This window comes from Bombus terrestris, chromosome 17, assembly GCF_910591885.1.
Source record: "Bombus terrestris chromosome 17, iyBomTerr1.2, whole genome shotgun sequence".
NCBI lineage: Eukaryota > Metazoa > Arthropoda > Insecta > Hymenoptera > Apidae > Bombus > Bombus terrestris.
The window spans coordinates 2,085,220-2,100,054 of record NC_063285.1 but is presented as its reverse complement, the minus strand read 5'-3'; the positions used below and the strand labels follow the sequence as shown (position 1 = coordinate 2,100,054).

Here is a 14,835-nt window from a genome sequence, read left to right as displayed (position 1 = left end):
TTTGATTTTCTTCTTTCAATGCATCTATTATATCCGCTATGTAGCTGTATTCTTCGGGTAACGTATTCAGCATATAATTTAATTTTTCCCTCTCACTCACTTGTGCACCCGCACATTTTAATTCGTTTATTAATTTTTCGAAATCGCTAAAGAACGATGCTGAATCACTGTAGTTGTCAAGTCTTATCTTTTCCAATCTCCTTCTGCATACGATCTGTAGTGCCGTCGACTCTTTCAAGTACATTTCATTGAACTTTTTCACTATCTCATACGCCGTGTTTTCTTCTCTAATATATTTCAATTGTCTATTTGTGATGGCACTGTAAATTATATTTATTGCTTTCAGATCCTTTTTGTCCCAGTCTTCACTGTCGGTTTCGGTCTTCACCCTATGTTACGCCACGAGGCTTAACACAGGCTGTATTTTCTAACCGTCACTCGCGGCCCTACAATGTCTCAGTCAGATCGTCTTATCTGACCGCCGGATCATATACAATGTATCGACGAGCGCATAGCTGTTGCCAAGCAGCGAGTTCTCGAAACGTCGAATTTGGTCCGTTACGTTTTCCACGCAAGAATAGACATACGTGAGCATAGGCGCGAACGGTGGCGTGACCTAAGTATAGTGGGGGTCGTCTTAAAGATGAGACAAAGAAATCATCGAAAGTGGATCAGTTCCTTGTGACGCGTCGAACATTACACATTGCCAAACATTCGCTTATTCTGTTAAGTATCATATCGTGCTACGTCCACCAAGAGACTAACTTCAAGTGTAAGAGCCTTGCTCGATACTGTATACATTTACATTATCTGCGTGCGATAAAGTTGTTAATTGTTTTATATCTTTTCAATCGTGTAGACTAGTTGTTGGAAATATACATTATTATAATTCTGTGACTCTCAGTGTTATACCGCATCAACCACCCCGATTATCCTAACCGAAATACGGGGATCGAACTATTCGTGGTGTCGATTATTCTAATCGTAACGGGAATTTACGACTCTCGTTGACGCGTATTCTAACGACCGCGTCTCCCCGCGATAGTACGAATTTTACATGGTCCTTCGAGCCGGATTCTGTGTCAAGTGAAAAGTGCACGCCAGTGACACCCACTCTCATACAGTGCCACGTGAATCCAACACAACCAGCAGCAGAACCGTTACCACCCCAGCGAGGTCAGTAACGTAAAGGGTCGTCACCTTTGAAGAGGTATAATTCGGTGGTTGAAACGCAACCACACAGCCTCCCGCCACAAAGTGGACAATCGCCAACAGAAGTAAGTTCAAACGATTTCATTACCAATTACATAAAAAATAATGGCAACCGGAGACGAGCTCGCCAACTTGCGTCGTCGCCGGGGCTACTGTAGCGCCCAGTTTACACGCCTCGCAAAAAAACTGGGCGACATTGAACAATCAGGCTGTCCGGACGAGTTCGACTTGCTTCACATTAAAGACCGTCTAGAAACCTACGAGAAGGACATCCGTGCACTACAATACCAGATCGTAACTCTAGACGAGGGAGAGACCGCGCGCGGCAGTGAGCTAGAGGAAGAATACGAGAGGCTGTAACGCCGAGTAGCCAAACAATTAAGCAATACACGACGGAGCACGCCGTCACAGTCGACAAGCGGCGAATCAGCCGTCGGCCGCGAGTCCGCACCGCTTAAACTACCGGAGGTTCGCATACCTACATTTGATGGCGCCCTCGAGGATTGGCATTCGTTTCACGATGCCTTCTCATCAGCGATAGATAGAAATGAAAATTTAGCACCGGTTCAGAAATTTCATCATCTCCGAACAGCCCTGACTGGCTGGGCCGCGCGAAGCATACAGTCATTACCCATCACCGACGCAAATTACGCAATCGCCATGGACGCTCTTAGGGAAAAATTCGACTGCCACCGCCAGATCTGCATGCGTCACTGGGACCTGATTCTCGACTATCCCAGAATAACTAAAGAAACACCCGAAGCTATAGACGATCTTATCGAGACAGTCAAAGTACATCTCCAAGCGTTAGAAAGACTCGGGGACCCAGTCACGTCAAACGCCATTCTCATAAAGCTTGTCACGTCGAAGTTACCCTCAGCCGTTGTTCGCGAGTGGCAACATACCCTACCGGACAAGAAATTGCCGCCATATACGCATTTAGTAGATTTTCTAAAAACACGGACGAATAGCGACAGAGCGTGTTCATCATTAACCGTCAAAAAAGGGGCGTCCGATCAACACGACCGTCGGCGACAGGACGCGCCGCGAAGCTACACATTCATAACTACACATAATACGTTGTTGTGTCCGAACTGCCACGGACAACACAAATTATGGAATTGCCATGTCTTCAAAACGAAGACGCCCAAAGAACGCCTGGAAATCGCCAAAAGGGCGTCGCTCTGTACCAATTGTTTAGGCAAGGGACACGCTCTCACTCAATGCTCCGCGGGATCATGTCGCATCTGTAGACAGCGACATCACACGTATCTGCATCAAGACCAGGGGCATAGCAAAACACTAGCATCACTCTGTGTCGGCCAACTTGATATCAGTCAAGCAAACGGGCCCGACTTGCGTCTGCAAAAGACGAGATTCGGATGGGTCATCGGGGGGAGCCCAACCTCACAATCATTAGCATACGCATTTCACACCTCCACGACGGCTTTACAGGCGGACCTCGCCCGTTTTTGGGAAATCGACGAGGGACCGCCCACCGCAAGAATTTCGGAATCGGAACGACAGTGCGAGGAGCACTTTCGAAATCACGTTCAACGCAACAACGAAGGGCGATACGTTGTCGCTCTCCCATTCAACGAAACAACTCCTCCGCTTGGATCTTCGAAAGCCATGGCAATGAAGCGACTCACTTCCCTCTGCCGTCGATTCCAACGAGACAAACAATTCGAAGCCGACTATCACGCCGTAATACAGGAATACTTGGAATTAGGACATATGACGAAGATCACCACGGACCACTGCACGGACGACGGATATTTTCTGCCACATCACGGCGTGATCAAAGAATCCAGCCGGACTACAAAACTCCGAGTTGTGTTTGACGGATCTGCACCAACCACCACCGGAGTTTCATTAAACGACGTACTTCATACGGGACCGAAACTACAAGACGACATATTTCTTATCCTTTTAAGATTTCGTTTTCATCAGTATGTCATTACAGGCGATGTCGAAAAGATGTATCGACAATTTCTTGTGCGTCCAGAGGATCGGAAATTCCAACAAATCTTGTGGCGCAACTCGGACGGAGAAGTGGACATCTATCAACTTAACACAGTGACATTCGGGCTGTCAGCGGCCCCCTATCTAGCCATTCGGTGCCTCAAACAACTGGCAGACGACGAGGGACATCGATACCCACGAGCAGCGATGGTCTTACAGCGAGACTTCTACGTCGACGATGTTCTCACAGGAGCCGAAACAAAGAACGAGGCACAATCACTAAGAACGGAGCTCATAGAATTGCTTAAATTAGCCGGCTTAAACATCCGAAAATGGGCAGCGAACGACCGGGAACTGCTACGAGGACTTTCCGAGCAGGACATAAACGATAAGCTGCTACTAGGCGAATCGCAAACTTTCAAAACTCTGGGTGTTGTTTGGAATTCCTTTGACGATTCGATCCTATATTCCGTCAAAATCAATCCTACCGCCTCTCGAATTACGAAGAGAACAATCAGCTCCGAAATTGCCAAGATCTACGACCCTCTTGGATTACTGGCACCAGTGATCGTTCGCGCTAAGATGTTGCTCCAACGACTTTGGACTTTAAAACTTGACTGGGACGAATCTCTTCCGGCTGACGTACACACAGAATGGAGCAAATATTATTCACAGCTACCTTTGCTAAATAACGTGAAGTTTCCACGTAAAACTATAATCAAGACTGCAGCGGAAATTGAATTACACGGATTCTGCGACGCCAGCGAGAGGGCGTATGGGGCATGCGTCTACCTTCGCACCATCGCTCCGGATGGTCATGTTTGGACACGACTCCTCACCGCAAGGTCAAAAGTGGCTCCATTCAAATCACAAACCATTCCAAGGCTGGAACTGAGTGGAGCACTTCTTCTCGCATCATTGGCCACTACAGTCCTTCAAGCGTTACCAAGCAACATTTCTCGGACCGTTTACTGGACTGATTCTACAATCGTTTTACACTGGATTAATACATCACCCCATACGCTGAAAACCTTCGTCGCCAATCGTGTGACAGAGATTCAACAAAAGACTCACACCTCAGATTGGCGCCACATTCCCACTACCGATAACCCTGCAGATCTCATATCTCGAGGCCAATCACCCCAAGACTTCCTGCGATCTACCATTTGGCAACATGGACCAGAATGGCTCCAACAACCTGAAAAATACTGGCCGTCGTGGAACCCAGTACCATTAGTTGAAATACCAGAGCAAAAGAAGGCAACATGTCTGTCCGTGACTCCGCCTGACCACAGTCTACTGGAGAGATATTCCTCTTGGCCCAAGCTGATAAGAATTGCCGCTCGTTGCCTCCGATGGAGGCAAAAACAGGATCGGGGGGGACCTCTAACCACACATGATTTAACCAATGCGCATAACAAATTGGTCAAATTGTTACAACTCTGTTATTTTCCAGATGAAATACGTACTCTCCGCACAGATCAAAATTCTGCAGTGAAGGGGAAGCTGCAACGACTCAATCCATTTCTGGACAAGGACGAGATATTGCGAGTCGGAGGCCGACTCAGTCATTCACCAATGCCCTTCACTCAGAAACACCCAATCATTCTACCCAAATCCTCAGTTACAGCACTCATAATCGAGCATGAACACCTCCTAAATCTCCACTCCGGAACTCAAGCTACCTTATATGCCTTAAGGAGATCTTACTGGCCTATCGACGGCCGTAGTCAAGTTTGGAGCACGCTGAAGAAGTGCGTACGTTGCTGCCGAGCCAATCCACCTCCAGTAGAGTACGTAATGGGCGACCTTCCAGCTGCACGGATAACGGAATCTCGTCCATTTACGAACGTCGGAATCGATTATTGCGGACCGTTCTACATCAAGGAACGAAAGGATCGCAGCCGACGAAAAATCAAGGTATATGTAGCAATCTTCGTATGCCTTGCAGTTAAAGCAGTCCACCTCGAGCTGGTCACCGATCTCACTAGCGAGGCCTTCATTGCTGCTCTGCGAAGATTCATCGCTCGCCGAGGATTCTGTGTAACAATTTATTCTGACAACGGCACCAACTTCGTTGGCGCCAACAATGAATTACGAGAGCTCCGAAACCTCCTGCAGTCCGACGATCATAAGGTAAGGATTCAGTCCTTTTTAGCCGATCGACGAATCGAATGGCACTTCATTCCTCCCAACTCACCTCACTTCGGCGGGCTGTGGGAGGCTGCGGTGAAGTCCTTCAAAAGACATCTCAGACGTGTCGCAGGTAACGAGCTCTTAACATACGAAAATTTGAACACACTGATCATTGAAATCGAGTCTATCCTCAACTCCCGTCCTCTGACTCCAATATCATCTGACCCAAACGATCTTCTTGTCCTTACTCCCGGTCACTTCCTCATCGGAGATGCACTAACAAGCTTTCGAGAACGAGATTTCCGGGACACTCCATCCAATCGTCTCTCCAGCTGGCAACATATTCAAAGGATCAAACAACATTTCTGGCGCCGTTGGCATCGAGAATACCTGAACGAGCTGAACATCCGAAATAAATGGAGCAAGGGCAGTCACGACATCCGAGTAGGCACCATAGTAGTCCTCAGGGAGGATAACGTACCATCCATGCAATGGCCTTTGGGCCGCGTGATCAAGGTCCTTCCAGGAGTCGACGGAATCATACGGACCGCCACCGTGCAGACGGCAACAACTACCCTGGATCGTGGCGTCAAAAGACTGGTCCCCTTACCCATTCACCCAGATCCAGACGAGTCCGACCACCCACACGGAGCCAAGGAGATTCGCCAGCGACGCAACTGACTCCACACCATATCATTTGATCGGTACCCTCTCAACGGGGGGAGGATGTTACGCCACGAGGCTTAACACAGGCTGTATTTTCTAACCGTCACTCGCGGCCCTACAATGTCTCAGTCAGATCGTCTTATCTGACCGCCGGATCATATACAATGTATCGACGAGCGCATAGCTGTTGCCAAGCAGCGAGTTCTCGAAACGTCGAATTTGGTCCGTTACGTTTTCCACGCAAGAATAGACATACGTGAGCATAGGCGCGAACGGTGGCGTGACCTAAGTATAGTGGGGGTCGTCTTAAAGATGAGACAAAGAAATCATCGAAAGTGGATCAGTTCCTTGTGACGCGTCGAACATTACACATTGCCAAACATTCGCTTATTCTGTTAAGTATCATATCGTGCTACGTCCACCAAGAGACTAACTTCAAGTGTAAGAGCCTTGCTCGATACTGTATACATTTACATTATCTGCGTGCGATAAAGTTGTTAATTGTTTTATATCTTTTCAATCGTGTAGACTAGTTGTTGGAAATATACATTATTATAATTCTGTGACTCTCAGTGTTATACCGCATCAACCACCCCGATTATCCTAACCGAAATACGGGGATCGAACTATTCGTGGTGTCGATTATTCTAATCGTAACGGGAATTTACGACTCTCGTTGACGCGTATTCTAACGACCGCGTCTCCCCGCGATAGTACGAATTTTACACCCTAGTTGTGACAATCTCGCATTCTTTATACCTGAGAAACATCGTTATTCTTTGCTTCCACATACCGTAATCCTCACGATCGAATATAGGTATCATGATTTCCGATCATGATTCCGATAAATGATTCCTTATCTCTTACTCAAGCGTTCCTACGTGCTCGAAGTATATCTTTCCTCTTTGTAACCTTTGAAGGTTTCTTCCCTTACTGAAAACTCACTCGAACTAACTTTCAAGATTGAAAACCACGCACTAAATAACTTGCAAAACTATGAACCACGCTCTACTACCATGTAAAGATGTAGGAGGAATTCGGAAATACAAATAAGTTCCTTTATTTAGCACACAACAGTTATACATATATCTTACACTCTAAAGACGTAATCCTACTGGCACGTACGCTTGTTGTCAACCGACTCTTCCAGATACTTCTAACGACTGACTATTGTCTTTTGTCCCAACTAAGGTCTGGACGCCCTCTGACGCTTACACACACATTCACATGTATAGTGTAAATGTATCATGCTCTTAACAAGTACATCTTTCGCTCCCACTACCTCTCTGTAAGAATCTAACCAGTTAGCGTCCTGGCCAACTTTAACCAGGATCGCTTCGCTCTTTCCCCTTGCTACTATATCCCTTCTTTCATCCTTACCACTTTTATTTCTCAGTGCCTTCTCATCGGTCTTATCAGCTACACTCCTAATCCCTCTTCGCCTGACGATCGCCGTCCATTCACCCTCGCTTTCGGCATTTTGTCTGTTCCTACCACATGCCTCGGCATATGATAGCTTCTCTTGCCTCGGATTTCTCCTATTAGTCGTTCTTCTTTCTTTCAACGGCGATATACCTTTCCCTTTTGCCGACTGGCCGACCTTGGTTTGAACGGCTGCCGACACGCCAGCGCGGTGTATTCACTCTTGTTCCTTAGGAGTCATCTGGGTGGGCACCATTCTCCTGTCACGACGTTCCCTTTTCATTTCGGCGTTGGTGTCGATCCAACGCCTCATATTCCTTATTTCCCTTGTATTATCAGCCTTCAACTTCTCCAGCGTCGGGTCACCCGACATTGGGCAGATCTACTTGTAGATAAGTAAGTTGAGTTACACTTGAATTGTGGACCAGTGAGTTCAGTTCGACTTGGACTTTGGAAAAAAGCACATTGGCTACCCCGTTGACCGTGGATTCGTTATTGGGCCTAAGATCATTGCCATTAGCATTTCGAATATATAATTACCACGGTTACTTGTCAAATTCTATAATAATCATATTTGTACTAGTAAATATCTTTTCTATTGCGTAATAACCATGTCTAATCCAAATGAAGATTCGTTACACGCCCCTAACCCTAATGATAACTCGGCATGTATATAGGGAAAAATTGCTCAAAACGTTGATCCTGATGACATATTTCAAGGTCAGTGAAATCGATAAGTTCATCCACGTCGTAAATAATTGCCAATAATCCTTGTATAGAAGATATATTAATATTATGTTATTACTACTAATATTTCTTCTTTGCAATTTGATATGGTAGGTACAAATATCACTGCATATCATTTATAGCTATACATGATAGGTATATATAAGAGAAAACAATAAACATGCAATTGATAAACTTTTACAAATTTATCAGAAAGCAAAGCTGCAACGAAAAAACATTATCTTTAATTTTAACTCTATTTTTATTTCAAATATAACTAGTATGCTTTCTTAAAAATCGTCAATTACATAAGATTATAAAAATCGGCAATTTCAAAAATTCATACAGTTGCCTACGTATGTATGTGCGCAATGAGCACGATCCTACCTGAATCAGATCAATTAGTACGCTTACTTACGTCATGCTTTACTTTACGATTTCATTGTATCTCATCCACTTGGTACGGATAGTAATAGTACGTATAATTTGAGCTTTTTGTTTCAGCTGAAAATCGAATTCGAGGCCTGATTCTTTTCGAATTACATGCAGCCCACGCAGACCTTAGTAGGAGACATACAGAAATGGAGATTTTAGTGCCATTATTGGTAAGATGAAATATCAAATTTGACACATACTTAAATAATACTACATATTTAAATAATAATATATATGTCGATGATGAAAGGACACCGGAGCCTTCTCTTAAGAATTTTGGGAAAGTCCCTTAACACTTTAATCTAGATTCTACCATAGCCGTAATTAAGCAATTGTCGTCATTCAATCCGACTGTGTTTGTTCGGGATTTATGATAGTGAACTTGGGCTCGAGGCGATAACCAGTCGCCGAACGTAACCGCGGTCAAGGGATGAACGTTTTTACCTAACAAAGGTATGGAGTAATTCTATAGCTGTCCTTGAAAGAAATAGTTATAGCGGCACGCGACAGTAAACGCGTGTAAACGACAATTCTAACGGTTTCTGTCCTGTGGCTCGCCACACGCAGACCCTATTCTTCGGGTAAAATGATTACCAGATGTCGACGCATCTCTACAGTACATGTTCAGCTAGCCCGGCATCGGAGTGCGCCGGCTGTACGCCGGCGTGGTGCGATCGAGGCTCCTCTATGGAGCTCCAATCTGGGCAGAGGACCTGATAGCCAGCCGCCGCAGTCTTCTGAAGGTCAGGAGGTTGCAGAGGACGGCGGCCATCAGGGTAGTGAGGGGCTTCCACACCATTTTTGCGGCAGCAGCGGCGGTGCTCGCCGGGTTCCCCCCTTTCGAACTGCAGGCACTGAGGTGTCGCGAGATTTACCTTCACACTCGGGGTCTGTCGGACGAGGTCGATCCGGTGGGCGCCGACGTTGAGGGTCGGGCTCGACGGGCCCTGCTCGACAGATGGCGTGCTAGGCTCGGCATGAGAGCAGGCGCGCCGGGGCTAAGGGTCCTCGAGGCCGTCCTTCCAAACTGGGACGTTTGGTTGGACGGGGCCGGGGCCCCCTGACTTATAGGGTGACGCAGGTACTCGGGTGTCCGTGCGGATTTCCTCCACGTCAAAAAAAAAAAGTTATCGCTTCTTTCAACCTCATTGAAGTGCTTTATTATTCTAATCATATCGAAATATTATATTCATAGTTGTCATTTCATTCTCAAGTTTTAAGATAATGTGAAAATTTTGAGACAACATTCTGAAAATCTGTATCTATGATGTTATCTTGCATACCGTCTGTTGCGAATTATCAACTAAAGAGCGACCGGCCAAGCCCAACCGATTGGTCGATATCGCGTACCTTGAATGACTTAATACTCAAGGTGGAGGAGGTTTAATAGATCGATTGTTAGTGTATAAAAGTAAAAGTAAAATTGTTGCATAAAAGTAAAGTTTGATGTTTTGAACACAGCAGTTGTAAGATCTTGTTGAGAGTGAAGTATTTCACCCGCACGGTACGACGCTCTGTTGGTGACTGTCCTAGTATGTCGCTGATTTCCCCCATCAGCCGTTGGGTCTCGTCCATGCATCGTGCCTTCCGGACCGGGGGTTTTCCCTGGGGTTTCTCCCTGACCTCTGAATCATCAGATTTACAGCTCGAGGAGGATAGGTAATTCGAAATTTCTCAAAGAACGGATAGGTGCTATCCAAGGCATAAACGAACGGCCACTCGAAATCCCGAACACCGTTTCAAAGATCATACAAAGTTTTCGAAAACCTTGATCTCATCGTCTGTGATTTGAAAAGAAGCTAAAATAATTTCTGATAAGGCTAAGTAGGTGGCCTATTACTGCTCTTATAAACATGGATATGTAGCGACACATGAGTCATAGGACGATTCGAATCAGGAGTGACTTTTATTGTTGTACCTTAGAGTATCGACGCTGTTTTGATTTGCAAGGTTTAAGAATAAACAAAATAATTGGATAAAAACATTATCGCTGTTATGAATAATCGTCAACCGGAACCACATATGACCTTCTGTAAATCCATCGGACAATATAAATAGACGGACATCCCCTCTAGGGAAAGGAGTCTTTAGAGCGAATTAGTATAGCGAAGAATATAGCGAGCAGCATAGCGAGTCATACGGTAGAATCAAGTGAGCGATGGTTACGACCGACATGCACTATCTCTGTACTTGTACTTAAAATGATTTTAATATAATTAACTATTACATTTTTACTACTCGTCTCTTTAATAAACTAACACGTTAATACTTAAAGTACTTAAAATTTTGTCCACGTTGACTGCCGTTCGTTGCAAAGTTCGTTACAAAAAGTTGTATAGTACTCAATTGTTCGAGGATATTTGTCTACTTATTCGACTATTTCGTAACGAATGTTAGAAGCGTAGAATATTGTACTTATTAATCATTTTGAAGATACTGTCGTCGCACAGCAATTTTCTATAAAATTTTGGAGTATAACAACTTGTATGTACTATTTTTATAAACAAAATAACTGATAAATAATTGATCATTTTTAAGATCATGGATCCGCACGTGAAAAGTTACGTTGTCTGTGATAAGCTGTTGACTCATGGACTCAGAAAACTACTAGTCAAAAATAGTCAATAAGGAATTTTTGATAACATTACTAATCAGTAGATTCAACACTATTGGTCTTTGTTGAATATGTAGTATATTTGTATTGTACGTGCGAGGGAGAGGGAACGTAGAGCGAAAACACAAACAAGTATGTATCCCCTCCCTAGTATTAGAATACTAGAATATTAGAATATTCACATAACTCTGCTCGCCACGTGGGCTACTTGCCGGAGGCCTAGGGCACGAGATTTCACACTGCACTTCTCTTTTTTCTCAACGGAATTCTAGGCCATCATACAACGCTCGCATACATACTATGGAGGGGATACATACTTGTGTATCGTTTCTCTCTACGTTCCCTCACTCTCCACATACAATACAAATGTACCATATATGCAACGTACTTAATCTACAAAATACATTTTTTGTATTATCTTCGGTTGCCTTTGTTTCTATTTCTTTCGGTAATATACGCGTGTTCTAACAGTAATTATAGTTATAAGGGGCTGAAGCATTTTTTACATAATACGATAATTATACAATATTAACAGACAATTACATAAATTGTGAACAAAAATTTCTGCCATCATTTATTTGCACTTTACATTAACAAGTATTTGAAGGTTTGTTTCTTTTTGCAGCAGGAGCCAAAGAAGTATTTAGTTGATGGCTATCAATTGCTGAAGTACGAACCAAAAGTTCTACTGGAAGGAAAAATAGCTCAACATGCAGAACAAAATTTACACGAAATAAATAAGCTCTTAAAACGATTCAATGTAACATAAACTTTATCAGTACGTAGTTTGCTAAGTAAGTTCTACGTTTGGGAGTAAATATTAAACGAAAAACAAAACTGTATATATACATAGCCTTCGTAAGCAACAAACATATCGAAATAAAATTGTTAAAAAAATTTTAATAAGTATAATTACAAGCGGTAGTTATCATGTATTAGCATTCTTTGATTGAGGGGTTCATTTTTAGCACATGTTAGAAAAATTAACACATGAATCAATGATATAATTTATATTAACGTTCTCTTTTTTTTTTTTTTTTTTTTTTTTTTTTTTTTTTTTTTTTTTTTTTTTGCGTGGGGAGGGGAAAATGCTATTACGCATGCCCAGTGACCCGCATCACTGGGTTATGTGGGAGTCGGTCGGATGTCGTTGCCATACCCACTAAAAACCCCTCCTCCTTCTTCCTCCGCTTAGGGGGCAGACAACCCCGGTAAAACCTGTCGGCAGTCATCAGAGTTGTCCTTTCGTGCCCCGTTGTGTCTACTTCTTCGGGCAGTTACTGCTCATGTCGTCCTCTCAGCCAGTTCAGAATACTGGGCTGGTCTCCTTCTACGGTTTGCCGTTGTTTCATGATCTTGCCCTCATTGCTCCGCGTAGTTGTTGTTTCGCTCGTTCTCCTCCTTGCCTCTTCCCAGGCCCTCCCTGTCACCCTCCTGTGACACATGACGGTCTTGCAGAATTGCCTGAATTTATTCCAGCTCTCGTCCTTGGCGGTCACCGTGGCGATCAGATTGCCCACGTCTATCTTCCCGCCCAAAGCGTTCTCCAGCTCGATCCTTCTGTCCGTCCACTTCGGGCACGCGAATAGGGCGTGCTCTGCATCGTCGTTCGGGTCTCCGCAGTCGAGGCAGTTGCTGTCGCTGTCCCTGCCAATCCTTTTCCTATAGACACCGAAGCTCCCATGCCCGGTTAGCAGCTGCATGGTGTGGTGATCGATGTCCATCTTCCTTTTGGTGAATAGCAACGCACTCGGTATTAGCTTCTTTGTGATATTATCTTTTTTGTAGTTGTTCCACTCCTTCTGCCAATCCTCTTGGGCCTTCTTGCGAATCGCCTCCAGTTCCTCCTTCAGCTTGGAGCCGTCATCCGTGCCAATCCTGGTCCCATGGTTCTTGTTCCTCTCGTAGGTCTCTCCGAGCATCTTTATCTTTATGTAGATCGGGAGATTCCCGGTCAACACACAAAGTGCCGCGTGGGAGACGGTACGGTATGCCGTCGTTGTTATGCACAGGGCCGTTCGTTGTGCTCGTTTCAGCTTTTTCCAGTTCTTATCGGTATTCGCTGCTCTAGCCCACACCGGTGCTCCATAGGTTACGATGGACTCCCACACATTGTAGTAGAGCCTACGAGCCAGGCTGGGCGGCCCATTGAAGTTGGGTAGGATTCCCCTAAGGGCTCCTATTAACTTGTCGGCTCTGTTACACACCATCTCGATATGCGCACCGAACCTCCGACTGGAGTCGATGACGACTCCGAGATACCTGATGCGGTCGACCGTTTCGATGTCCGAGGGGCCCAACCTGAGTTTCACCACTCTCGGCACTCGCAAGCTTGTGATGAGCATAACCTCCGTCTTTTCCCTCGCCAGGGTGAGCCCGACACTCATGCACCAATCGTTGGCGATCCTTAGCATCGTGTTGACCTTGACGGAGGCATCTTCGCTCCTCCCGACGGAACATGTGATGGCCAGATCATCCGCGAAGGCGGTTGCTCTGACCATTGGCATGTTGTCGAGTCTCTCGAGCAACCGGTCGTATACCAAGTTCCACAGGAATGGTCCGAGGATGGATCCCTGCGGGACTCCCGCCGCCACCTCGTGCTCCACCGTGCCGTGCTGGTTGCTCACGATGATCCTCCTTCCGGATAGGTAACTGCCGATTAGTCTTTTGACCTTCCATGGCAGCTTCCTCTTGTCAAATTCCTCGTATATGCTCTTCCAGCTGAGCGAATTGAAGGCATTGCTAATATCCAGGGTGATCATCACGCATATTACCATCTTCTGTTTGCAGATGTTGGCAAACTTCATCACCTGCGTGATGGCATCTACCGTGCTCCTCTTCTTTCTGAAGCCATATTGCCTCCGATGGAACGGGTCCGTCCCGATGCATCTCCTGATGATCCTCTTAAAGCATTTTTCCCAGATCTTGCTCATGGTTGGGAGTATGCTTATCGGCCGGTACGCGTTGGGGAGACTGGGATCCTTTCCCGGTTTCCTTAGCAGTATTACTCTGGCCGTCTTCCAGCAGTCTGGGATCCTTCCTGATTCGGTGATGCCGTTGAACGCCCTTGTCACGAGCTCGCTCCTGCGACTCGCTACCAGCTTCGCGATCTCGCCCGGCACGCCATCGACTCCTGCAGCCTTCTTGGTGTTCATTCTTCCGGGGGCATCGACGACATCGCCTTCGCCGATGGCGACGCTGAGGCTAATATCTCCTTCTTCTTCGGTCTCTGCCTCTTCGCGGCCCTCATAATGGGGGGGTCCGTGTCCCAAGGTGAATAGCCTCTGTAGGACTGCCTTCACCATGTCGATCGGCATGTCGTTTGTTGGTCCCTTGCTTTTACATTTCTTCATGACCGTGCGATAGGGTTTGCCCCAAGGGTCGCTCTCCAGTATCTTGCAGTATTCTGCCCAAGCTGTTTTTTTGCTACAGGCGATCTCCTTTTTTAACTGCCTACGGATCTCCTTGAAGGCGTTGACGAGGGGCTCGGTGTTGCCGGCGTTCTTCTTTCTTTCTCTCGTCACCTTCCTGAGCGCTTTGTGCGCCTGCGCTCTCAGTTCCGCGATCCTCTGGTTCCACCAGTAGTTCGCGTACTTGTGGCTCGCTGCGCCGTTCGACTTCCTTAGCGTCCCTTCGCACGCACCTTCTATGCTCTTTTG

The 14,835-nt window shown here is 45.7% G+C and overlaps 1 protein-coding gene across 1 annotated transcript; it reads left to right on the top strand.

Annotated features, from left to right (window-relative positions):
• The first annotated feature begins 1,872 nt into the window (after window positions 1-1,872).
• On the top strand, window positions 1,873-11,945 carry LOC125386763. Its single transcript, XM_048413893.1, has 3 exons — window positions 1,873-2,572; window positions 3,221-5,790; window positions 11,802-11,945. Exons 1-3 carry the CDS (start codon window positions 1,873-1,875, stop codon window positions 11,943-11,945), a joined length of 3,414 nt encoding a protein of 1,137 aa, XP_048269850.1.
• Window positions 11,946-14,835: the final 2,890 nt, after the last annotated feature.